This window comes from Rhinoderma darwinii, chromosome 8 (assembly GCF_050947455.1).
Source record: "Rhinoderma darwinii isolate aRhiDar2 chromosome 8, aRhiDar2.hap1, whole genome shotgun sequence".
Taxonomy (NCBI): Eukaryota; Metazoa; Chordata; class Amphibia; order Anura; family Rhinodermatidae; genus Rhinoderma; species Rhinoderma darwinii.
The window spans coordinates 113642184-113670160 of record NC_134694.1 but is presented as its reverse complement, the minus strand read 5'-3'; the positions used below and the strand labels follow the sequence as shown (position 1 = coordinate 113670160).

Here is a 27977-nt window from a genome sequence, read left to right as displayed (position 1 = left end):
TCCTAAGGGAGTAGATGGCTGTGACAACTATAACAGGTTACATGGATGCCATAATGGTTACCACTCAGCTCTTTAAGGAACAGCAGTGTATAAGGGGTTCTCCGGCACTGCTATACTCCGTGTTGGGATCTGCCTTCACCCCCTACGATTCATTGACAGGAGCTGTATGTAAAGTAAACGGCCTCAGTCATGTGTAAGAGGGACTATGCAGAGGAGCATACAGGGGCAGGACGGCCACATATTTAGGTTACATCGCTGGGGCCGCAGTGTTTACATATGGCGATGTTGGTTAATGGCTTCTTTTTAGGACCCTGATCTTTGGGCACATGCCCTCCATGATTCCGGTACCGCCCGTGTAATAGGTTTGTATTGTGTCGCTCGTTTATGTCATGGGGCCAATATTCTTACATTGTCATAATAAATATTGGGCAGATTTCTTGCCGTCGTTTATTGGGGGGACAGGTCAGGTTATAAATTAAAGTGATGTAGAGGGCAGTCTACTCCTCCCCCGGTTGACACTTCAGGATTAAGGATCGGACGTCTCTGAGCGCTCCCTGCAGACTGTCGGACAGTCTCTGAGCGTCGGTCTCCTGGCAGCAATCAAACGCGGATACGCACACAGTGATGCGGTCTTGGGAGGGTGCAAAGCAGACACTGTACCCGTCAGGAACAAGGGGCCCATAACACATGACACAGTCCAAAGGAGAGGACACCTGGAAGAGACCGAAAAGCTTCTATGAGAATTCAACGTATTAAAGGGGTTTTCCGGTTTTATGTAAACGAAGCTTAACCATCGTATAAAGAAAAGTTCTGCAACTTAATATATTTTGTGTTTTAATTCTTCCCAATTTCGGAGCTGTCTGCTTGCTGTCAGTGAATGAAAACCTGTATAGACCTAATATTTCTCACTGCTGAGGATTTGCTACTATTGTAATCGAGTCTAGAAAATCCTCTGATCTAAATAGTCTTGGCTCCAGGCAGATACATTTTACCTGCACTGATACAATGTAGCGAACTATCAGGACAGGAGAGATATTTGTGGTGTTTAGCTCAGAGGATTGTTTAGACTGGATACAGTTGTAGCAAACCCTCAGCTGTGAGAAGTTTTAGATATCAGCCTACAATGGTCATTCAACAGCAGATGAATGCCATTTGTGCCGATGGGCAGAATTTATTCTGACCACCAGAATGAGCAAACTTGATGGTGGACATGTAGGTTATGTCAATATACCCAAAGGCATAAGCGTCACCAGAAATCTCTGGAGCCACTTATCTTTGAAGACTCAAAGGGGGAAAAAAACAACAACTTGGTCGACCCTTGTTTACCTCAATGGCCCAGAGACATTCGATTATGTTGGATCCCAATGAATTTTTTTTTATGTATATGAGCACTTTAATATGGACTTGTACCAGAATGTATGAGTGTGCCCCCTCCTTGTAGAGGACATGTGGGACTAAAAATGAATCTCCACCCTTGAACGACATTTTTTTTCTTTTTATTGATCTATCTCCAAAATCCATAATTAAGACAAAGTTAAGTAATACAATTCTGTCTGCCTGCAGACACCACTAGGGGGAGCTTAAGAGCTTACTGCATACCTTATACACACTTATGTCACCAGCATTTCACCTATAAAGCAGCAATACCTGGTGAAAGTGGGTGAAAAATCATTTTTATGTAACCTATAATTCTCCTGTAAGTCAACTCTGTACCTTTAGTATTCAGTTTTTTCGTTTTCCTACCGTATTGAGCATAAGAGAGTCATATCTTCATTCCTCAAGCCTTTGAGTTAACCCCACCTCCTTACTTTTGATGGACAGCTCCTCACCTCCCCCAGCACACGAGTTCCCACATTTGCCCATCGGCGTCCTGTTCTGGTGCGTGCGCAGTAACTAAAATGGAGGCCCGGACGAAGCAGGAAACTGCGTTTGACCATAGATGACGGGCGCATGTGCGTTATCTCAGATGAGATTTCGGCATTCAGGGCTGGCCAGTTTTCGGCGGTGGGCGGATATAAGAAGAGGAACGAATGAGACTCCCGGTTTATTACTATAAAAGGCGCAACATTTTTGCAGACCGTTATTTTTACGGTCGGAGGAGGAGCTTGAGAGAGGGGATAATGACAATGAACTTTTGACAGCAGCGGCCAGCGAGGGGTGAGGAGAGTTCAATAGGTGAAATTCTGGTGACAGGTTCCCTTTAAAGGGGTATTCCGGTAACAAGAAGTTATCACCTATCCAGTGGATAGGTGATAACTGTTAGATCGGTGGGGGTCCAACTACTGAGATCCTCACCCATGTCCCCCATTTCTCCCCACTAGGTGCAGAATGGAGCGCAGGTTGACCATGCTCCCTGATGCTCCATTCAAAGTCTATGGCATTGGCGAAAACTGCTGAACCAATCGGGGGGGGGGGGTCCCAGCGATCCTACCCCTTCCGATCTAACAGTTATCACCTTTCCAGTGTAACTTCTTGCGTCCAAAATACCCCCTTTAATAAGAAACTTAGAAAATAAGCTATTGAGCTCCCTCTAGTGGCAGCTGGAGGCAGCCAGAATTTTCTAATCAATTTATGCCTATGCAGGGGATTTGGAGCTCTGTATCAGAAAAACAGAGGTATGACTGCTATACATATATTTATCCGCACAGAACGTTGGACCTATAAAATGCACATTCACTTTAAACATTCACAAAGTCTTGGTTCTCTGCATGGAAATACTCCCCAATGACTGTACGGAGCTGACAAATTGACAGACCTGCCCAGTGAAGAGCTTCCAGTGGGAAGACACCGCATATGATGTATCCATGAGAAGTGACGGAAGGGCCATCCCTGAGGAAATACACAGCATCTTCATAGCCAGGATAGCGCCATCTACTGACTGCCCCTGTAACACCTAAGAGCGGAGATTTCAATTTAATACATTTATAAGAGAGTAGGAAATAAAAGGTATGCTTTCTTCAAGAAACAGCGGCACTCTTGTCTATGGGCTGACTCGTATTGCACCTCTGCCTAATTTACTTGAATGGGGCTGAGCTGCAATACCAGACACAGCCTGTGGACAAGAGGGGCGCTGTTTCTGGATTAAAAAAAAAAAAAAAAAAAAAAAAAAAAAAAAGGAGGCCCCTTTTTCTGATCTCCCAATCCCTTTCAACATCTCCTGATAAGGTCTATGTCACTTACACATCGTTCTATTATTATTCACTTATAGTATAAGGTCAGGGCACACTGTTCTCAGATCTTTCTCTTGTAATGTGCGCAGTAATCAGGAAGGCATTGATTTCTATGGTCATCTTGTCTCCTCTATCAATATTCTTATAATAATAACCATTTATGCTGCATCCGGACCACAAGCCTCGACCTTAGATAATCCTATGTTGTTATAGGGCAATGAGAAGTCTAGATTTGTGTAGCTGTAAACTGTATTTCCTTTGCTGGGAAAAGGGTCATATCAGGCCATGCTGGGAGTAGTAGTTTCATAAGAGCTGGAGGGGTCACATGCTCTGTTATAGGAGTATTTATTATGAGAAAAACAATAAAGCATTTCTCAAATTAAAGGAACACTCCAGGCCAAACTAATACAACGCTTAGTGCAGAGCCTGAGGGGGCGGAGCATGACACAGGGATTCTCTCTCTGGAGTTCTTTGAACCCCGTGTCATACACTGCCCCCTCAGGCCCTGCACTAGGCATAAAACAGTTTTGCCTGAAGTTTTCCTATAAAAGGATATATACAATTTTGCAACAATTTAATTTCGCTCCAATGAATCTAAAATAAACAAACAAAATAAATAAATAAATAAAGCAATTTTGCAAACAGTCTCGATTAACAACTATCCGTTTTGTGTATACAGCTCATATACTAACTAATCAAAGGGGAGAGAAAAGACATGGACCGAACATCCACTGTATACAATGATCAATTGCGGCTAGGCAAAATATATAAATATGAACGAGAGGTTCTTTGTAACATTTTGATCAAATTGTATGCAAGCCCACTTGCCACTTCACGGCGACCTCTGAAAGTGGGTCCCTACTCTAACGGTTGCAGCACCGCATGGCGGCTACCGCCACCGCAGCGCCGCTCCTGCAGAGGGAGCAACCCAGGGGCCCAAAAGCACCCATGCCTTCAGACCGTGCCAAGCCTCCTTGGCTCTGGGCCACGTCCCCCCACAAGTGCAGCACCACAGCAACAGACACCACCACACAGCACCACAACATGTGAACAGATGGAATGAGCTCACCTTGCCATGCGCCCCCAGTGGCCAACTGAGAGTACAAGCAGGAGCAGGAACACTTATGAGGTCATTCCTAAATTAAAATCAGCTGGGCCAAAAGTGTGGAGTGCTGGTACCAAGTAAAACAAAACAACAGAGGGGATAGACTCTGTATCATATCAAAGGGGAGAGAAAAGACATGGACCGCACATCCACTGTATAGCAAGGTGAGCTCATTCCATCTGTTCACATGTTGTGGTGCTGTATGGTGGTGTCTGTTGCTGTAGTGCTGCACTTGTGGGGGGACGTGGCCCAGAGCCAAGGAGGCTTGGCACGGTCTGAAGGCATGGGTGCTTTTGGGCCGCTGGGTTGCTCCCTCTGCAGGAGCGGTGCTGCGGTGGTGGTAGCCGCCATGCGGTGCTGCAGCCGATAGAGTAGGGAACCACTTTAAAGAGGTCGCCGTGAAGTGGCAAGTGGGCTTATACAGTTTGATCAAAATGTTTACAAAGAACCTCATGTTCATGTTTCTAAATTATGCCTAGCGGCTCAGATCAACGTATATACTGTGGATTGTGCGGTCCATGTCTAGTTTCTCACAATGCTCATATACTAACTAACCTACAGCAAAAGGAAGAGGGGGAGGCAGAAGCACATGACTAGAGGGTCAGACTACACAAGGCTTATTTGTAGTCTGTAACCATGGAGACACAGATCAGAATAGGAGCTGTATTCACAAAACAGTAGGAGATTTTTGCAAAGTTGCTTCATTTTATTTTTTTTTAGATGCATTGAAATGCTCAACTTGCATTTTACTGAAGTAGAAGCTTTACAGGATTTTCACACTAAAGCTATTGGGGTGAGCAGCACTGAGACTTCGAGATGGGGATGTGGTGGGGTGAACCAGCAGCAGGAGGGGGCTCATTCTACTTTCCTCTATAGGAGATCCTATTTGTATACTGGAATTTGGTGCCGGTCCCTCATTTGCATAACAAAAACTCTGGCATTAAGAAAGAACAACAGTAAAGAAGTTAAAGGTCTTACTTCTGGAACGTGTACCAAGCATGAATCATATGTATTATTGCTATAGATATTTATCAGTAGATATTGCACGGTGTATATATAACATGCACATTACATACACCGATCAGCCAGAACAGTAGAACCACCTGCCTAATACTTTGTAGTTCCCCCACGTCCCGCCAATACAGCGCTGACCTGTCGGGGCATGGACTCCACAAGTCCTCTGAAGGTTCCTGTGATATCTGGCGCCAAGACATTAGCAGCAGATCCTTTATATCCTATAAGGCTGGATTCACACGAGCATGTTTAGTCCGTAAAGGACGGAACGTATTTTGGCCGCAAGTCCCGGACCGAAGACACTGCAAGGAGCCGGACTCCTAGCATCATAGTTATGTACGACGCTAGGAGTCCCTGCCTCGCTGCAGGACAACTGTCCCGTACTGTAATCATGTTTTCAGTACGGGACAGTAGTTCCACAGAGAGACAGGGACTCCTAGCGTCGTACTTAACTATGATGCTAGGAGCCCGACTCCATGAGGTACTTGCGGCCGAAATACGTTCCGTCCGTTACGGACCGAACATGCTCGTGTGAATCCAGCCTAAGTGGTGAGGTGCGGCCTCCATGGATTGGACTTGTTTCTCCAGCACATCCCACAGACGATCGATTGAGATCTGGGGAATTTGGAGACAAGTCATCACCTTGAACTCTGTCATATTCCTCAGACCATTCCTGAACAATGTCTGCAGTGTGGCGGGGGCATTATCCTGCTGAAAGAGGGCACTGCCTTTAGGGAATACCGTTACCATGAAAGGGGTACTTGGTCTGCAGCGATGTTTAGGTAGGCGGCACGTGTCACATCCACATGAATACCAGGACCCAAGTAATCCCTGCAGAACATTGTCCAGAGCATCACACTGCCCCCGTCGGCTTTTCTTCCCATAATGCATCCGGTGCCATCTGTACCCCAGGTAAGCGTAGCACACGCACCCGGCCGTTCACACGATATAAAAAAAAGAAAGAAGTGATTTATCAGACCAGGCCACGTTCTTACATTGCTCCATGGTCCAGTTCGGATGCCCACGTGTCCATTGTAGGCGTTTTCGGCGGTGGGCAGGAGTCAGCATGGGCACTATGACCGGTCTGCGGCTACACGGCCCTATTTACGGCAAGCTGTGAGGTTGTGTGTGTCGACACCTTTCTATTGTAAGTTTGCGCTACAGTAACTCTTCTGTGGGATCGGACCAGACGGGCAAGGCCTTCACTTCCCTCACACATCAATGAGCTTTGGCCGCCCATGACCGTCACCGGCTGTCCTTCCTTGGACCACTATTGGTAAATACTTACCACTGTATACCGGGAAAACCCCAGAAGACCGGCTGTTTTGGAGCGGTTCTGACCCAGTCGTCTACACGTCACAATTTGGCCCTGGTCACGGTCGCTTAGGATCCTTACTCTAGTCTATTTTTCCATCTTCCCACACATCAACTTCAGGAACGGACTGCACTTGCTGCCTAATATATCCCCCCCCCCCCCTCGTTCAGGCACCATTGTAACCAGATCATCAATGTGATTTACTTCGCCGGTCAGTGGTTGTAGCGTTACGGCTGATCGGTGTATACTCCCATGCATTTGTGGACACATTCCCTGAGGGGACACCAGATTAAAAACACCCAGCAAATAAAAATACTCGCAATTCAACATAACTCAGGCCAACATGACGTGAACAGTAAATGCATCCCATGATATATAGCAGCCTATTCCATATCCATGCACACGAAGGAAACTTTACCCTATCGCTAGCAAATTCTGGTTGGCCACAGATACAGGTGAGCAGATGACATTGGTGAAGTCCGGGATCTCAGACGCCACTGATTTCTAGAATAAAGAGACTTTATAGAGCGATCAAATCCTTGTGATAATGATCAGAGATTTCTAGTGACAGGAGGGGTCTGAACTCTACGGAGTACTAGAAATCAGTAGTGGTCCAAGATCCCAGACTTCACCAATGTCATCTTCTCACCTGAATCTATGACCTGTTGGGAGATCGCTCCAGTTGGATTTTCCCTTTAAATTTTCCCTAAAGATCTCCGGATTGGCCCCACAGATAATGAGTAGATTGCATTAACATCATCATATTAGGGAACGGTCATTCAAGCAGGTTCCTAATATACAATGACGTCGGTTACCCACGCTTGCTATTGTAATGAGAGTGACTTGGCCATGCTGTAAAATCCACCATAACCGAAATAGACTAGCTCCACCTACTGGTTGTTGCAGGTATAACACGACAGTATGAACTTTTTAACGAAGTCGATTTCTCAAGGCAAGAAAAGCTGCGTCTATTGTGATTCATGAAACGGAGAGAAATGAGAGAGGAAGACGGAGGACGCAAATAAATGCTACAACAGATGCAATGACAACGGAAAATCTCACCTGCTCTCTGGCTGCTTGGTGACTTTCCACAGCTCGAACCAAGAGGGCAAGTTTCTCTTCTGCCTGTATAATGAGATAACGAAGACGGAGTATTTATAAAATGCTAATAAAAAAATAAAAAGTCTCTGCTTGCTGTCAATTAATCAAATAATTCTTGTTTCAATCTTAAAAACATGCCCTGACCTAGTCTTGCTCACACAGCTGGGTTTGTTGCAGTGTTTCAGTTTTGGCGAGAGCAATCAATCTGGCATCCAGATACAGGAGAGCTTTGCGTTGATGCCATGTTTAGTTTGGAGGATTGCCTACACCGATACATTGTAACAACCTCGTTACCTATGTGAGCAGAATTAGGTCAGGACAGGTTTGCAGGTTGTTTGGTTTAGAAAACTAATATTTTCAGGGACCCGACATGTCCTTGCAACACATGGATAGTGCATCGATTTCAGCGACAGCTGTGTAATGCCCGATTTCTCCTGTGGTGGCGCTGCAGGGATATTGAACATTTTCTGACAGGCTCTCCCACAGACTACAGCTGTTGCTGGGGGTCTGAGCAGCAGGAGACCCTTTGATTAGCTTACTGTTGGGGGATCCTTCTAACAAAAAAGAATTGTCCAAAGTAATATTTTTTCTATTTGTTGACAGCAAGCAGATGTCTTGAAAACGTCACCGACACAGCCCCGCCAGAGAATGTAAAGCGAGACATCACGAAGACTTATCACATTCTTTACAGACCCATGGTTCATGACATGGTCCCCACCCAAGACATACCAAATTATTTGGGTCATCTGCAGCTTGTACAAATTCCAGTGCTTCGGGGGAGGAGCAGCGCACAACATCCGACCGCCCCCGATAAAACGCACGGAGTGAGACTACCTCGGTCGTTGCACATAGTGAGCCGTGTAACCTGTGCAAACAAGAACGATGGTGAGCGGCATCTACTGGCAAGGCAGATCTTCTCCACCCCTGCCCCTACTGTACCTGTAATATGCCAGCTGCAGGCAGATCTGCAGGAAAGCACCTGGGCTCATGTTGTACCTCTGCGGAAACTTCTTTCCAAAGTCGGGGAAGGAGAAATAGCAGATGTCAAGATCATTTACCAATCTGAAGGAGGTGAGAAATGCAACAAGCGGTCAGAAATGTAATAAAGATACCTTAAAGGGATTGTTTCACAAAGAAAACCCCTCTCTATAAACCCTATTAGGGCACATGGACGTAATAGAGGGGGGTTCCCCACTTGGGAGCGGAGAGTCGCTAAGTAAGAGAAGCTGGTACTCAACAGATGCAGCCGTCCATGTATAACGGGAGTATGATTTAATTATTATATCACAGTATTATTTGAACATTATTATTATATGGTCAGTTATTCATTTGAATAGCCGCCATGTAATACTATATTTACGCTGTAGAGGTCGCTGTAGGAGATATGTATGGTTACTGGCAGCTTCCTGATCACCTGTAAATAGAGAAGAGGCGGTCTATGAGACAGCCCCTTTACAACCACAGGATTAGCCATTTGCTCTATAGTGGATGACATCATCAGATCTCTGCAGAAGCAGTGATGTCACCCACTGACAGAGATGCCTGTTGCTAGGCAGCCAACTGAGCCAATAAGAAATGTATGAGGATTCCCCCATAAATAAAGTTATTTTCTAAACTTCTATTCAAATATTTTTTTTTGTTATATCTGTTAGAAGTAAAGTTGGTTTATATTCACACGGGAGTTGTCAGGCTGCTGTCCCAGCACCCCGCCTCGTATTGCAGGAGCAGAGGATATATTACTGTATAACTGGCCAGTCAGGACAACCCCTGTGGACGTATTGCTGCCTAACTTGCCAGATGTGCCTGGTGATGAGCTGTAATGATGGCCATATGGTTGTACATTGTGTGTAATTCTTTACCTTACTAAAGAGAGTACACCCCATGGAATAGCCCAAACTCACATGTCCAGGTTCTGCTTGGCTTGTTCGATGTGCTGTTTGATTTCCGGTGGGAAATTGAAGTACAGCTTTCTTGGTGGAGGAACCCTGGTGAGAGGAGTGCGAGGCGGCAGCAGACCAGGGCCCTGAGAGCTGGGAACAAGGGCCATTAGTGGGTGAGACTAGTGTATTATAATAGGGCACTAAACCGAGAATGATATATAAATTATTCTATACACAGGAGACTCAAACCACACACTACAATAAAACCAGACGTCATCAATGTAACCACGTCATGACCCGAGGACGGTAACTCCTACATAATATCTCATGAACAATTACTGGAGGCCTAGCTCAACTTTTTACGACAGTTAAAATCTACATAAAAAGTTGAGTAAATGTATAAATACTTTGCTTGACTGTTTTTGTGCCAATTTTGAGTTAGATCATATTGTTTTTCCCATTTATATACATAACTGCTTTAGAAATGGTTGCCCTTGGAAACAGACAGCAGTTTGGTTCCACCCAGCTGTCAGTCATGTAAAGTTACATTTATCTGAGCTCCCATAATACACTGCTGTTAGCAGGAAACTAGCTGAATACAACTAGACACACGGAAAGAAAAAGATAATGTAACTAAGGATCATTACAACAGAAGTGATGCAAAAGCTACTCAGCGGATTATAGAGATAACGGTGAAATTGTGTAAGTTGTTTTTCTAGAGTGGAGTTTTTCTTTAAAAGACCCGTACAGGCAGAACGGTCTTTAGGGGTGGTAAGCTGGTGGTGGAGACCTCCCAGTTGTCTATTTATAAAATAGCGTATAGGTTGCCGAAACTAACGGGACTGATTGTAGGGTAACGGAGGTCCAAAGAAAAAGACAGCACTGGAATCAATGGGAAGGCAGGAATCCAGGTATGGCAGCAATTTATCGTTTTTGAGGACATGACTGGTCCTCTTTCAATAATTCTTAAAACCTTCCAGAATTATTTTGCGGTGTGTATTATTTAGTAATCAAATTGCTCTATTATGTGGGAACTATATGGCAGTGATATTATGGGGGGGTGTTTAAAGGGAGTATTTTCATATTGCATATTATATGGGCAGTATATGAATCTATTATGTCGGGTGTATATAGCAGAATTATGTGGACACTGTATAGGAGCATGATTTAGACATTATATGGCGGTATTATTTGGACTCCGGGAGCATGATTTAGACATTATATGGCGGTATTATTTGGACGCTATGGGCGCATGATTTAGACATTATATGGCACTATTATTTGGACACTATGGGAGCATGATTTAGACATTATATGGCACTATTATTTGGACACTATGGGAGCATGATTTAGACATTATATGGCACTATTATTTGGACTCCGGGAGCATGATTTAGACATTATATGGCAGTATTATTTGGACGCTATGGGAGCATGATTTAGACATTATATGGCGGTATTATTTGGACACCGGGAGCATGATTTAGACATATGGCGGTATTAGTTGGACGCTATGAGAGCATGATTTAGACATTATATGGCACTATTATTTGGACACCGGGAGCACGATTTAGACATTATATGGCGGTATTATTTGGATGCTATGGGAGCATGATTTAGACATTATATGGTGGTATTATTTGGACGCTATGGGAGCATGTTTTAGACATTATATGGCAGTATTATTTGGACGCTATGGGAGCATGATTTAGACATTATATGGCACTATTATTTGGACACTATGGGAGCATGATTTAGACATTATATGGCGGTATTATTTGGACGCTATGGGAGCATGATTTAGACATTATATGGCAGTATTATTTGGACGCTATGGGAGCATGATTTAGACATTATATGGCGGTATTATTTGGACACTATGGGAGCATGATTTAGACATTATATGGCAGTATTATTTGGACGCTATGGGAGCATGATTTAGACATTATATGGCTCTATTATTTATACACTATGGGAGCATGATTTAGACATTATATGGCGGTATTATTTGTAAACTATATGGCAGTTTTCTTTGTGAATTGAATTACAATAATGTGTGGGAAATATATGACATTGTTAGGCACTATGTGGTATTATTCTCTGGATACTGTATGGAGATATTATTAAGGCTTTGCATAACAGTATTACTTTATATTTGCAGCTTTTCAAAATTATGAAAAAACGGTCTGAAATGTTGCGAGGGGGCCCTACTTTGCATGTTGCCCAGGACCCTACGTACTATAAAACTGGCTCAACGAACAGATAAGCCAAGGAAATATAAAGATATACAAATTATACATTTTGCACCATAGTCAGGGGTGATAATACCTCCTACGAGACACCAATCACTTACCAGTATTCGAAAATATGGCGCAGCATGGTCAGCACCGCAGAGGCATCAGCTGTTGCTTGATCATAAATCAGTCCACAGGTCCCATCCTCTCCCACTACAAACTGCAGGGGTTAATACTCAGTGTTACTGAACGCTGTGGCCTAGCACGTAATAATACTGAAAGGAGTTAGTTTTTAGGGGCAATAATGCAAGATTTTAGTAAGTACCAGTAAAAGTAAGCACGCGAATCGTCCTATTGTTAAAAGTCTTAGACGACTTTTCACTCCTAGATAGCAACCACTTTGAGAGCAGTAATAGTGGCCATATTGGTTGTCACTCAGCTTTCCAAGAAATGGTTAAATATAATTTTTTACATTTTTTGCTGAAGAGGACAACTCATGGATAACTTTTTAAAGGGTACGTATCGTTATAACTTTTTTTTGCATAAATCAGTAGTACATGTGAATATATGAAACTTTGTATTATATCTCATTAGGGGAAAGAAACACCTTTCTCACCTTCCAGCAGCCTGTAGTTCCCCTGTCCCTGCCATGGAAATTCCCTGTATTTGTGCGGTAAAATTTGCAGTAGATTTGCCACGGTATTCACCCTTTGCAATGCAAACCATGACAAATCCATGACTGAATTAACATGCTGCAGATTTCATGCCCTGAAATCCACGCAAATTATTTACACTACATGTAGATAGGGATCCACACCGAAAATTTGCAACAGATCCTCGCTGTATAAACCAAGCTTAAATGGCCAAAACCTGCTCAGTCCCCAAAAAATCCATCTAGTGTAAAACCATAAATTTGAAGACTGTGAGGAGGGTGAGTGGGGGATGCAGTTTCTCAGTGAAACAGCAGCAGTGGGAGTAGCAGAGGAGAGACTAAGCCCTAATGCACACTACCGTGTGTGCTGCCCGAGTCCCATCTGTGATCCATGGAAAGATAGGATATGTCCCATCTTTCCACGGATCGGAGAGTCAGATCCGTTTTCACGAACCCCATTCACCCACTAAAGTGAATGGGTCCATGCAAATTATCGGGTGTCACACGAATGCCGTGAAAAAACCGGCACAAGTGGCACTTGGTCGTGTCAGATGACACCTGGAAGAGCTATCTACTCAGTAAATATGGACGGAAAACCATGAGAAATTCCAAATACACTAAAGAGAGAATCCCGGTGTCATGCTCCGCCCCCTCAGGGCCTGTACTAGGCATAACACAGTATCAGTTTTGCGTAGAGTCCTCCTTTAAGCAAGGTTTGAAACGGAGCCGATACCTGTAAGGTCTTGTCAAACCAGCGATTGCCGCTGTTGGCATGGCTGCCTCCTCCGTGCAGCATTTGGGCGGCGGTACGGCTGCTGTACAGGTCTTCTGAGTACTTCAGCGCTGTAGCATCCAGACACACGGTAAAGAGGCTGCGCTGGATACTACGTACAGACTCCCGGTTCAGCCGGTCTGGAAGATTAGGACACAGTATGGTCATGTGTCTCCCCCATCCATTACTCATCAGTCAAGTTTCCTAACCATAGTAAACCTACCTCGAATGAGGGTGCTGTACGCTCGCCCCCAACTCGTCCTATGGTCGGTGGTGAGCACCCCAATAGGCTCCTTGTCGGTCTTTTTAGAGTGTGCACGTAGGAAAAGCAGCTGCTGGTGAATCTGATCTTCCGTCAGGGGTGAGCCATCACTATTGTACACGTCCAGCTCAAAAAACTGGGGAGAGACACAAAGTCAGCGAATCTGTGAAAAGAAAATTTTGCCTATGGGCAAATTTCCTACTATAGAGCCGTAGTTCCCCCATAAAAGACATGGAGGCTGAAATATGAATCCGTATTTCGCCATTTCAGCCGCCATTGTCTTATATGAGGGAATCTGTGGTTCCGTAATAGGAATTTTCTACCCAGATTCACATTGGAATTGAACAGAATTAGAAGAAAACTTGAGAACTTGATTATCACGAGCCAGGTAACTTGTAACACTGTTTTGAACATCATGTAGGAAACAGCACAGTGCTACAAAGTATTATCTCTCAAGCTTTGGTCGGTTTGTGAACTTGGTTAACATTAGAAGAACTGAAAATGGAGAAATAAAAACTAAAACAAAGATTATAAAGAGGAAGGAGGCGTATGCGGCAATGTTACAGATAGGATAAAGGGTTGTCTACGCCACCCAGACAAGAGATTCTACACTAGGAGACTGGCATCTCAGAAGAGAGTTGGCTCCAAGAATGGTGAGGATGAAAAGAAGGAATTTGGGAGATGGGCAAAAGAAGATAAAGTTACAAAGCCATTAATTGGGTGTTCCCATATTAGACACTTATGGCCTATCCACAGGATAGGCCATAAGGAAGCACCTATCTCCAGAACAGAAGTTCCCCCGAGCCCCACCCTGCCCGATGAAGTGGCCGCCAGCAGCCGCATCTGGGCGGAGAATGGATAGAGACATGGCCACGTCACTCTATCCGGTCACCTCAATGGAAAATAGGGAAACCGTTTAACAAGTCGGGGGACCATCGTTCTGGAGATAGATGCCTGTCCCAGAGCTGTGGGTATGCCACAAATGTCTAAGATGGGAATACCCCTTTAAGACTAAAATACAGTTGACGTATGTAAAAAGACTTAGAGGGGAATTCCATCCTTCGTTATATAGTCCACCACCAAGCCTCAGAACAAATCAATTGTACATTGTTTAGTACCGCTTCCCACTTGGCGTTAGTAGGATATCTCCATAACTTGATATTTCCAACACAGCACTTGTTGGGAAGCACCAATTATTTGCATGGAGTTGCCCAATAAAACTTCCAAAGAACGTCCTGTGTCGGAAATTTTAAGATTGGAATTTTCCAACAAACACTAAAGAGGTTCTGTACCAAGCACCAAAGCACTTTATCTTCTGACATGTCCCAATGATGCATTATAAGGGGAATATTCCAATAATAGTTGGCCGCATATGACCCAATTTAATGACCCATAGGATAATATAACCAATAATCTGGTTACATAGCTGAGAGGAACCAAGTAACTGATGGTTTGAAGCATTGAAAATCTCCATATAATGAACAGGAACCTTTTCTTGTGTCTCTAATGATTATTTGGATCTTCTGTTTGCAAAGCAGTGGTCCAAATAGGTTAGGGTTGTTTCTTATTAACGTTGGCCATAGACTGTGGGTGACAATGGCAAATCTCCAGACTCTTCTGGAGATTTGCATGTGTCACCTGCATTCGAGTGGCTGTACAGAGCCCTGGCCTCAACCCCATCCAATATCTTTGTGATAGTTCCGAATGCCCAATACGAGCCAGACCTTCTCATCCAACATCAGCGGCTGACCTCACAAATGCTCTTTTGGCTGAATGGGCACAAATGCCCACAGACACTCTAAAATCTTGTGGAAAGCCTCCCCAGAAGAGTGGAGGCTGATAAAGACATAAAAGGGTGCCCAACCCTATATGGTTTTGGAATAGAATGTCCTACAAGTTCAAATAAGTGTGATTATCAGATGACCATATAGTTTTGGCCATATAGTGTACGTTCTGGTGGCACACATTGATACACATCACAATATCCTTGTAAGCATAAGCGTCACCTGGTAGTTCTTGCAGACGGTCACATGAGGAGACCTGTTCGGAGGATAGAGAAGGACTCGATCTCTCTTGGTTCCAGGTTCTCTGCAGGATCCAAAAAATTTGTAATACTGATCTTGGCACAGCCTTTGGCCCCTCCATAATTCTTGCAGACCACCAGGGCTGTTAAGGAAAAGTAGGAAGAAAAAATTATTTTGATCCTGGTGCAAGAACAAAAAAAACAAAAAAATCCATACCATTATAGGAACTTGGTTACCAAATCATGCCATGGGACGTGTGACATTTTATTTGCTTTCAAGTTAACTGTATCTGAAGGAGAGCTATATGGCTGATATGGGGTCAATGGATATGCGTGGTCCTAGTTCAGGTCCCATTCTTATTTCTCCATGAGTGGTGTGAACCAAGGAAGAGGAAATGAGTAAAAATTTTCTTCTACAAGGAATGGAAGTAGGTGGTCATCAAGCTCTAGATCCCACTATCCATGGATTAGAAGGATGTTGGGTGTGGTGGTGTGGAACGAAAAAGAGGACCACCTTTTCATTCCCGCTATGCAGCCCTTTCCTTTCTGTTAGCCTACGGCCACTGTATTAGCACAATTAGATCATGCATCTAGTACACAGACATTATAAGCGTCTGTCTCCATGCCAATAGATTCACCCAATCCTCAAGTAAAGGTGTCCAGTGAGATCACGCACATTGGGCATATGGGTCAAGCAACGATTTTCATTCAGTCACCATTGCAGCTTACTAATAATAGTAATATCAATATCCAAATGAAACCAGTTGTGAAGAAGCGTCAAAGTCCCTCTCCTACTTTCTATAAGAGCGCTAATCAAAAGGAAAAAAAAACAAAGAGCCGATGCCCCCAGGTCCTGAAGTGCCATTGATTTGACTATTAAAAAGTGATTCTCCACCCTCAACAGACCAGGTAAATTTTTCTTTGTGTATCGTTCTTCAAACAAAATGTACCCAAGATCTCGTAGGCCTTACCACGTCCAAACTTGGAGGTAGAGCAAAGCATCATGGTACTGAATATTTTTATGCTCTTTAAAGCGGTCGTCCGATGTAGGAAACCCATTTTAAATATCCTATAAGGGAATTCTGAGCTAATAGGGGGGGAGCCACGGTGTAGGACCCTATCTCTTGACCAGAGCAGGTATTACAAAGCTGGTCTCTGCATTACACATACAAACCAATCGATTTGAATGGGCACTGTGTAGTGCTTAGTTTCCCCTGTGGTGGCGCTGCAGGGAAATTGAACAGAACACTTACTGCCTGGATTCCCACACATTACAACTGATCGCTGGGGGTCCCAGCAGGGGGACGCTTTGTTGACAGCTTATTGGCAAGGAACTGTTCTACCAAGAAGGGATTGTCCAAAGCGGAGAACACCTCCAAAGTGATGCTTCACCTGTGATTAATTTTGGCTGCATGGTCAGTAAATGTAAAACTTATTTATCACATTAATACACTTTGCAGGTATTTGTGAACTCAATTATTTGGACAGGACTGTATTATTTATCATCAGGTATTCCGGTATAATTAAGCCAAGTTGTCTTGGTTATGTCATAGTAGTATTTGGGTAGTATTTGAGCACTATAGGCAGTTGTGTGGCACTGCTACCGAGGCACTGTACAGTACATTATTCTTGCAGTGTGTGGTGGTAGTCGCACTGTATAGGGTCCGAATCTAGGCAACTGCATGGATATGTTATTTGGGCCACGCATGGCACCGTTATTTTAAAACCATGCTGTATGGCGCCTATATTTAGACACTGAATGGTATGGATATTAGTACTCTGTATGACTGCACATCATATAGGGGAGGGGTGCCAACAGAAGGGCACCATCCAACGTGAGGTCAGCTGTTGACACTAAATATGGGCTCCAAAACGTTGTGAATAATCCCTTAATGGTTTTGGTGTGAAGTCTCCTTGCACTATGATGGTATGTGGGGCACCATTATGAAAAAACATACAAGACCAAACTCACCTCTCAATTTTGGCTTTAAAGTCCAGGACGCCACAGATCAGTTTAGATGCAAATCTGAAAATCAGTAGATACATTAATAGTCTCCAAAATAATATATCTGTAACCATAGCAGAAGAAGTACCTTTGTGTGCAGAATACAGTTCCAGAGGCTGGAGTGGGGACGACGGGATACAATTTCCTAATACGCACTAAATTCTGCCTCAGGAGCTCATTTTCTGGGTTGTGGACTTAAGAAGGGACCCGTTCTGGAAATGACATCTAGGCAGACGTCTTCTTACGTAGCTCCACCACTAAACAGCAGATCTGGACCTGGTGAATTATGCAAATCTAGTGGCAGGATTCAGAATGGTGAATATTAAAATGTGGTGCACCAGGAACTGGAGTTGGGATTGACGGCATAGTAGAAAGTGGCACCCAGAGCCGGTTCTAGCCTCTAGACACCATCACAATATACTATAGGACTCCTATAAACGACCTTAAAGTGTAACTAAAAAATTCTTAAAAACTTTTGACATCTCATAGTGACATGTCAGAAGTTTTGATCGGTGGGCGTCCGAGCATGAAGACACCCACCGATAGCCAAAACGAAGCGGCAGAAATTCTCTGGTGAGCGCTGTTCTGCTATGTTTCTGATCGGCTTTCCTTGGATCAGAAATGAAGCGGCACAGCGCTCAGTTGAGAGCTTCTGCCGCCTTGTTTTAGTGATCGGTGGAGGTCTCAGTGCTCAGACGCCCACCGATCAAAACTTCTGACAGGTCACTAGGACATGTCAAAAGTTTAGTACCCTTTTTCTTTTTTAGCTGGGACAACATACAAACAAATACCACATGGCGATATTGTCCTTTGTACACCTTAGATAGCTGTTGTCCTGAACGCTTGTTTGGCCAAAAGCTATTCCTCCCGAGCTCCCCATACGTAGATCTGTAATCAATGGGAGGAGGGGAATATGCCGTTGCCAGGCATCTATGGCAGGGACTCATCTTACGTGAAAACCATGCCCAATTCTTCTTTCCCACAAACATCGGGAGGGGAATTCGGGACACCCCCATACACATTTGACGGCCTATAAATCTATATAGAGGCACCCAGTGGGGTCCATCCATGAAAAGTTCAGAAGCTGTAGATTAAACATATCATGGAGTATAGAATATATAGTCAGATGGACATGAGATGGATGTAGGGATTAGATAGATACCTCAGCTGTCCCCTCCAATCCTTGTATTCCCGCTGGGGGAGAATGACAGCCGGGCTGGAATGTACAGGTAGCGGTAGGTGGTTCTCTAGGTATATACACTCTTGTCTCCAGTCTGTGAGCTACAAAGGGAGGAGAGAGGTCAGTAAATGGATAGACGAAGAGAGATTATGGTCTAGCGTGCCATAGACAGAGGAAGGTCTGACATGTGCAAATCACATTCTAATATAATAGAATGTGATTGGCGGTTTAAGGCGAGTAATGGCTCCGTACACACCTTTAATGGTTTTCGACGTTCCAATCTCATCAAATAAGTAATTTTTATTATGGACAGGTTATTAGTCATCGACCAACAAGCTCAGGGACAGTTGATACTCAATGATCAATGGCTGAAGAATCCCAATCCATTGTGTAAAACGATCACCTGACAATCGGCGAACGTTCATCTAACGTCTATGACGTCTAGTGCTCCTTGGCAACATCTATGTCAATGTCTTAAATAGCAAAATTGTATCTGATGGGGCACTTAAAATATTGCAGATGGGTCACCTCAACACAATGGATGGAATGCCCCAAACACTCATGGCAGCAATGCGACAGGTGACCCATGTTGCCATGTAGCCCTAACCCAAGTGGCATTACAAGATATCGATATAAGAAAATAGCATAGAAGTCAATTACATAGAGTGGAATGTGAGCTTTTAATGAATTATATTTTACGATACTGGCCTAGATTGTAAGCTCCTGTGGTCTCACCCAGTTGTCGGTACGTTCCGCCCTCTTATGTAGTTGTCTCTCTATCTCTTCTCCTTGTCCTCTAGGTCGTAGGAATTTCTCCAACAGTTCTTGGGTGCTCTCCAACTCATCCTCATCAACAAGAGGCTGAAGAGAGCGCAGGAAGCGGGCGAGAGTCTTCCGGAGATCTGGGACTGGCTGGCGGGGGAGCGGAGGGGCAGAATGAGACCTACGGAGTGAATGGAGGGAGATCTAGAAATAGAAGAGAGTGAGGATTAGCAACAAATACTAAACATAGTTCAGATAAAGGCCTATAGTCGGCCACACAAAGTAGTCCTAATCACACGAACCTCACATAGTCCCATATTAGAAATTTTGTAGCAAATTTTAATCCCTCAGGTTTTTATTAGATATGTCATGCAGGACCAGCAGGAGTTCCCCTCAGAGGATGTATCTAATGGAGACCTAATAGTTCACTTTGGCCCAAAGAATGGAAGCCGTAAGACTTCCTTCACACACACTTTATGTGTCGTGGTTTGTTTTTGCCCAAAAAAAGGCATCTAAAAAACACGTTTTTTAGTCAAGTGGTACATGCGTTTCTTATGGCGTTTTTGGTGAAGTGTTTTGCAAATGGTTTGTTTTACTACCTGCATTTTTTTTTTTGATCCAGGGTTTTCAAAGACTATGTGATGCAGAGATTTCTCTTTGCATCACATAATTTATTCGGAAAAAAACGGCATTAAAAACGCCAGACTTATTGACACTAGCGGTTTTTTGAAGAGGCAAAAAAAAAAAAAAAAAAAAAAACCTATGGAGGTCTGTGGTAGAAAAACGCCACTGAATGCTTTAAAACACCAAAGCCAGCCTTGCTGCCATTTTTTTTTAAAATAAAAACACTACTGACCCAAAAAATACAAGACAAAAAAAAAAAAAAAGGCACCTAAAAAAAATTCTATCAAAATATTTCCACATTGAGTTCAAGCTAACATGAGGTCGCAGCGGTTTTTGCAGGAAAAGGACACTAGGAAAGACGTCACAAAAAAAACAAAACCTGGAGTGTAAAAAAAAAACACCCTAAGGGTATGTTCACACGGGTTTTTTTTCGGAGTTTTTCGGGCCGTTAACCTGCCCAAAAAAATCGGAAGCAGAACGCCTCCAAACATCTGCCCATTGATTTCAATGGGAAAAACGGCGTTCTGTTCCGACGGGCCATTTTTTTAAGCAGCCGTTTTGAAAAACGGCCGCGAAGAAGAAGCGCATGTCACCTCATGTGACGTTTTTGAAACCATTTTTCAATGACTAGAAAAACAGTCGTAAAAAAACCCTGCAAAAAACTTCTGAAAACCAGGAGCTCTTTTCCCTTGAAAACAGCTCCATATTTTCAGACGTTTTTTGCCAAGCGGAGGAACGTACCCTCATAGTGGAAAAGCAAATGAGAACAAGCAACAATAAGTTTTAGGCATCTGTAGCACGAACAAGCGAGCCTTTAACAACTCTATGCCAAGAAGACATTGGGCAAGATTTATCAAAACTGGTGCAAAGGAAAGCGGAGCCATTGCAACCAATCAGGCTACAGATCTCATATTTCAAAGGCCCTTTAGAAAAATGAAAGCAGCAATCTGATTGGTCGCTATGGGAAACTCTCCACCTTTTTCTTTGTATCAATTTTTACTAAATCTCCACCATTGTCATCTACCCACGTAATTCCCCGTTGTCTAGCCCTGGGGTCTGGCGATTATCTTCAACAAAAAAGCGGAGAGGGCCGGAGTATTGGTGGAGCATCAGAAACATGCACCATCTCTGGAGTATAGATGACCACGTTGGTTCCGGCAAGAGCATAAGGACCCACCATGGTCATCTCTGGTGGCTGGACCCGTAGCTTGGAAGCCGTCCGGACCTGGTTCAAGTCTGAAGGAGTCACAATAGAAGACAACGAATGTCAATGGAGTTTCCCTTTAAGCTCCATAATACGCATGCGATACCTACAGAGGAATCATCTGCCGGCGATCTAATGAGTATAGTGGGCTGCTCGACATCTAGGGGGACCCAAGCGGTTATATCACAACTGCACCCCCCGTCAATAATAGTCTGGAACGTATTAACCCTAAGAATCAACATGGCTGATAACAGGGTGGTGGGGGGGGGGGGGGGGGTCAGGTGTGACAAACATACCTGCATCTCGGGAATACACTACAGTCCCTAAGAAACCCAAAAAAAGTGCCGTCAATTAGGGAATACATGTAATAACCATGCAGGAAGCGACAAGTCTGAACAAACTTTGCAGAAGCGTCCAAGTAGTCGCAATGCTCTGCAAACAAAAACCGCAACGGTCTGCAAGTCCTTTAAAGTAAAGCACTGCTGTCTTGCAAAGTTGCAATGCTCTGCGAATCCCCACGTTCATGAACTTGCGATGTTCTGCAAGTGCTTAGGAGACAAAAAAAAAAAATGGATTAAACTCTGAGATCTCACCGTAGCCCTGAAGGGGGCTGTGCAGTGTATGAGGTTTCGGATCATCCTGCCAGCTGCCCCCCCTCCTCTGCTGCACAAAGTGAAATCTACCCCTGGGGTAATCTACGGCTGGAGGTGTGGGGGGAGGGCCAGGCCTGGGTGTGATGGGGGGAGGGGCAGACCCACACTTCCTGCAGGGCGGAGCATACATGAGTGGATAGTTTGTGTCAAAACCAGTGCTCTGTGAAACTACAACTCCCATCATGTCCCGGTAGCCTGCAAATTGTCCGTTTTCTGCGTGCGTGATTTTTGCATACACAACGAAGTCTTTTTTGTATTTTTATAAATCCAAAATGTTTTTTTGTTTTTGTTTTTTTAGTCGGATCTATACGTGCGGTTTTTGCAGCTGCGGTAGGAAATGTTGCTAGAACGGCTTTTTTTAGAAAATCTAGTTGCGGTATCGCATGTAAAACGGCATTTTGCTGTGCTTTGTGTTATTCAAAAGGGGTTTTTCCGATTTTAAAAAATATATAAAAAAATTTTGTCTCAAAGTTGCAAAATACCAAACTTTGACATATACTTTCCTAACTGGTTTTGCTCCAGTCCCCGCTGCCGGTCCTATATGTCACCTCCCGCTCCTGCTGTGCGTCCGTGCATGTGGACGTGAAGTCAGGTGATCACGTCAGTCAGTGTAATGTCCCCGCTGCGGTCAGTGATTGGCCGCCGTGGTTACCTGATGTGTCATTAATGTGGACGTCATGTCAGCGCGTACAAAGAGACAACAGGAGTGGTGGGGAATGCATTAGACCTGTGATTTTGAGCTCAAATTCAGCGATTTTCAAATGGCGTAAAACCTCTCTACTGCCGCGATTTAATTCAATGGTGAAAAGCCGCAGCCAACGTTTTTTAACCGCATTGTGTGAATTTTTTACAAATCTCATTCGCTGCAATGTAATATCAGCCCGCTGAGCTAATTTCTAAAAATAAACAGCGCATACCCTTAGGCTAGGCATACACGGCGACGACAAGTCACGCGTCAGAAAACTGTGTCGATCTGTCAGTGACTTGCTGGCACATGACTATTTTAGGCTGCGATTTCATTACAAATTGCATGCGAATATGGGTATGTTCACATGGCTTACTTTCAGACGTTTTCCGGGCCATAAACGCCCCGAAAAATGGCTGAAAAAACGTAAGCTAAACTCCTCCAAACATCTACCCATTGGTTTTAATGGGAAAAACGGCGTTTCGTTCAGACGGGGCTTTTTTTTTATGCAGCCATTTGAAAAAACGGCGCATAAAAAAACGCCCTGTAAAAAGCAGTGCATAAGGGTATGTTCACATGCTAAACAAAAAACAGCTGTAAAGTACGAAGCCATTTTCAAGGGAATACAGCCCCTGATTTTCAGACATTTCTTAAGCATCAAGCGTTGTTTTGATGCTTTTTTTTACGTCCGTTTTTTAGCTGTTTTTCTATTGAGGCAATGAAAAACGGCCCAAAAAAACGGCTCAAGAAGTGACATGTATTTTTTTACGGGTCTTTTTTTACACGCCGTTTTTACAAACGGCCGCGTAAAAAAAACGCCCTGTGGGAACGAAACGCTGTTTTTATTATTGAAGTCAATGGGCAGATGTTTGTTTTTAGCCGTTTTTCATGGGGAGTTTACGGCCGAAAAATGGCTGTCAATAGAAAAACAGCTCCAAAAACGGCCGCAAATAAACGCATCAAAAACGTTTGATGCTTAAAAAACGGCTGAAAATCAGAGGCTGTTTTCCATTGAAAACAGCAGTATTTTTCAGCCGCTTCTTGTTTTGCGTGTGAACATAGCCTAAGACTTTAGAACTTCCAAAAGACGCTCAATATAAGCAAAGTTGCAGACATGTGGCAAGTGAGCCGCAGTCGCGAGCGACTTTCATTTCATTGAAATCTCTGCGGTGAAAAGTTGCATGTGACTTGCAATCTGCAACAAAAAATCGTGTAGTAAGGCGACCGCATTCACAAACATTACTTGCGATGTCACAATATGACCTTGGGATCTTTTTGTCACTACCAACGTCGCCATGTTGGCCTGGCCCAAGACAACTCTGACGGTCTCCATTTAAAGCTTTCACCTTTTTTTTATTTATTGCAAAAACAAAAAATGTGCTGATATATGAAGCTCTTTCTCTTCATGTTTAGACAAGGGAAGTGACAACCACAGAAGTTGTCACGGTTTTACACCCTTCTGGCTAATGTAAGAGTGTGGGGGAGAATTCCCAACTTTTAAAGGAAACCTGTCTATTTATATATATACGTTAAAGTATGGTACGTTTATTTATGTACTGTGCCTTTAATGTGTTATGCAGTATTTTCACCACCTAGTTGTCGTTCCAGAGGAGTGTCCTGTCCGGCCTGTTGCACTCATGTTGTATATATGCAGGGCCGGCCTTAGGATAGATGGTGCCCTGTGCGAAATTATCTTTCTGCGCCCTACCCCCATCATAAAAAAAATGCCACCTAGAAAATGTATAATGCCCCCCCACAGTATAATGCCCTATATAGTGTCCCCACACAGTATAATGATCCTTTTGTGCCCCCATACAGTATAATAATATTTAATAATATAATATATTATAACCCCTTCAAGGATACAGCCCCCTTGTAGGTAGTGCCACACAGCCCACAGCCCCCTTGTAGATAGCGCCACTATAGCTCCCTGAAAGAGCGGCTGTGAATTAATTACATGCGGAATATTCACCTGCGGTGGTATTTAACACCTTCCAGACTAGCGCATATCATCATGGGTTCTTCTAAACTTTGTTGGAGAGGTTGTGGACAGATAGGATCCCCTCTACATATGTGGTGGTCGTGTCCATCAGTGTCTGGCCTTTGGGTTCCGGGTATTTGCACTTATTTCAGAATTCGTACAGGTTCCTGTGCCGATATCCCCTGCCATAGCAATTTTGGATATTAATCTGGAGGAAATAGATCCGCTAGATAGATTAATTATTCATCATATTCTTATAGCCACTAGAATGGCCATCGCACAATCTTGGAAATCTCCGATTTCCCCCTCTATCCAGGAGGTCATTAGAAGAGTTAATAGCCAATGCTATCATGAAAATTATTTCGTTTCTGATTTAGTTCTACATGGTCGGAATGTGAGGAGATGGAATTCTTGGACTCATTCAAAATACTATATTTAATTATGTTCTTAAATGGCTAATTTGAGATGTGTTTTACTTGTATGGAGTGTCATTCTAATATGAACAGTATTGTGTGTTTGTTACTTATGTGTATTTTTGTTTGTTTGTAATTTATAAAAATCTATCAATAAAAATGTAAGATTTAAAAAAAGAAAAAGAGCGGCTGTGGCCGGGGATTCCGCTCCTGGACGGAGAGCTTGATGCCTCTCTCCATATATGGACAGTGACATCAGGGGCAACTCCTGAAGCGGAATCCCCGTCCACAGCGATGCCGATACTGTGACTGGGCATTCCACTCCAGGAGAATCTCCTGTCGTCTGTGTCCATTTATGGACAGTGATGTCACTGGCTTCTCCTGGAATGGAGTCCCCGGTCACAGAGTCGGCAACGCTGTGCACAGGGATTCCGCTTCAGGAGTTGCCCCTGATGTCACTGTCCATATATGGAGAGAGACATCAAGCTCTCCGTCCAGGAGCGGAATCCCCGGCCACCCGGGGATTCCGCTCCCACAGGGAGCTAAAGTGACGCTAGTAGATAGCAGAGCAGGAAGATACTTCCCTGCTCTGCTATAGCAGCGTCGCTACCGCTGTACCAGCCGCAGCGGCTGCTAGCGGCGCCGCCGGCCAAGGGGGGGACGACGCCACTGAGTGAAGAAGCGCCTGGGCGGAAAGGGGGCTGCTGAGTAGCCGGGCCCGGGCGCTTCTGAAACAAGCAGGGGAAGGGAGCCAGCGCAGCGCCCCCTTCCACCTGCTGGAGTGATGCGCCCTGTGCAATGGCACAGGTCGCACACCCCTAAAGCCGGCCATGTATATATGTGGCCAGTAATGGCGTGTATTTATTTTTTTCCTGCCATGTCGTTTATTGCGCTGTAACGTTGTGACTGTTTATGGCATGTGAAGCGAAATGAGAATGGTGGTTGGCTCGCTGGCTGGTCTAAATTATTTGGTGCCGAGATGCATGGCCCGGACGCCATCTTTACTGTATTGCCACGCTATAACAAACTCCAGGGCAAAGAAGCGTGGCTATATCGCGTCTTGTCACTGGGGGCACTGACTATTTCATAAAACACTGGTCTACTGTGGAGCTGCTGATGAAGCGTCAGGTACGAGTGGTTGGGCCTGTGTCAGTGGTCCTGGAGCGTGTTGCGAATGACGGGCCTCCCTGTGTATGCAGCAGTCGTGCGAGTAGTGGCGGGTACGGGCAGGAGCCCTTCCTGTGTACAGCGTGCAGCAAGCCAGTTGCAGCCTAGTAGGCCTGAAATTGCCAGGCCAACCCTCGTAGGGAGAAGCCAAATTCTGACTCCACTTTCCTGCCACAACAGAAGACATTTGAACTAGCACCTTCTCTAGTGGGTCCGTCTCCCTCCTCAAGGCTTTCTAAATTTGATATACTATTCTATGACTGTCCAATAATCCAGAATATCTGATAATCTGCCGCACCTCAGGTCCTATTAATGCTGGATTAATGGTATTTCTTTTTATGACAAGTCCCACATTTTCCCATTCGGCTTGTTGACCCCATGTTGGGTGAGCGTGAAGTGTGTGGTTATGATGTGTTGTGTCCCTGCGCCCCTGTGTAAGAGTCCTTGAACATGTTTACACACCCTTATCTCTCACACTCAGTATAACACTACATGTACTTCACCCAGGTTAGTTATTAGCTGCGACGCCTGCAAGCACCTTATCCGGAGCTTGGTGTAAAAATATATATATATATGATGATTATAAACCAGATTCACAGAATACAGGCTGCTGTAAATGACAGCTCATGATGACTCCTGCGGCGGGGAATTAGATTTCCCTCAAAATTTTAGTTACGGAAACAAAACGAATAATAACTTTATAATTGAATTGCTCGTAGCACAGATCCATTCAATGAGACCTGAGAGGTGCCGCATTATCAGATTTTCTGGATTATCTGAGGGGCACAGAAATATATATATAAAACTTGCTTGTAAGGGTAGAGAACGCTCCATTATAATTCAGTCCCGTGCTGGAATTAAGTTCCAGATCATCAGAATTCAATAATATTCACTAACTAGTTACATTTTACATAAGTTATTATATATATATATATATATATATATATATATATATACACACACATACACACACACAAAGAAAAATTGAAATTGAAGAACACCTCTAAATTCCATGTATTCTAGCACAGTTCCAAACACGGTCTTAAAAGGACCACTTTCATAGGAAATGGGGCCGTGGGCAACAAGCTGAGCAGAGCCCCCCGTTTGCCATTTTTAGACAGCTACTGTATTCTCATAATTTGTGCCCACATACCATTATAGTGCCAAGATAATATGGCCATATACAGTCCACATAATGCCATCATATAGTGCCAAGATGATACTGTCATATACAGCCATATACAGCCCACATAATACCACCAAATAGAGCCCACATAATACCACCATATAGTGCCAAGACAATACTGCCATATACAGCCCACATAATACCAACATATAGGTCCCACATAATACCACTATATAGTGCCAAGATAATGCTGCCATATACAGCCCACATAATACCACCATATAGTGCCCACATAATACCAACATAAAGTGCCAAGATAATACTGCCATATACAGCCCACATAATACCACCATATAGTGCCTACATAATACCAACATAAAGTGCCAAGATAATACTGCCATATAGAGCCCACATAATACCAAAATATAGTGCCCATATAATACCAACATATAGTGCCAAGTTAATTCCGCCATATAGAGCACACACAGTACCAACATAGATTTCCCACATAGTTCCAAATTTCATTTCTCAAATAAAGCCACCATATCCCACTAAATAATACTGGGTGGTTTTAGTTTACTCCTGGGGTTCCTATCCTCGGGGGGCCCATGGCTATTACCCAGTTTGCCAATCCCTGCAACCATTTCCA

The 27977-nt window shown here is 43.9% G+C and overlaps 1 protein-coding gene across 2 annotated transcripts; it reads right to left on the bottom strand.

Annotated features, from left to right (window-relative positions):
- Nucleotide 1: 1 nt before the first annotated feature.
- LOC142659888 (carnitine O-acetyltransferase-like) lies at nt 2-22079 on the bottom strand. Of its 2 annotated transcripts, none has more exons than XM_075836436.1 (14): nt 21897-22079; nt 19449-19679; nt 18696-18814; nt 17501-17554; nt 15512-15671; nt 13467-13641; nt 13205-13383; nt 11939-12039; nt 9607-9735; nt 8645-8767; nt 8435-8570; nt 7667-7729; nt 2756-2893; nt 2-713 (listed from the first exon to the last, which is right to left on the bottom strand). In XM_075836436.1, exons 1-14 carry the CDS (start codon nt 21939-21941, stop codon nt 498-500), a joined length of 1869 nt encoding a protein of 622 aa, XP_075692551.1. In that variant the 5' UTR covers nt 21942-22079; the 3' UTR covers nt 2-497. The 2 variants fall into 2 exon arrangements, with proteins under 2 accessions (XP_075692551.1, XP_075692552.1); XM_075836437.1 differs by lacking the exon at nt 21897-22079 and adding an exon at nt 21600-21851.
- Between the last annotated feature and the right edge of the window lie 5898 nt (nt 22080-27977).

Bases quoted from the DNA above. Each gene is read 5' to 3' on its own strand.
- LOC142659888 (XM_075836436.1), bottom strand. From the start codon at position 21,941: ATGATCCGAAACCTCATACACTGCACAGCCCCCTTCAGGGCTACG. The intron at 19,680-21,896 runs GTGAGATCTCAG...TTCTATTTCTAG, and splicing joins CAGCCCCCTTCAGGGCTACG to ATCTCCCTCCATTCACTCCG. The intron at 13,384-13,466 runs GTAGGTTTACTA...CTAATCTTCCAG, and splicing joins GTACAGCACCCTCATTCGAG to ACCGGCTGAACCGGGAGTCT.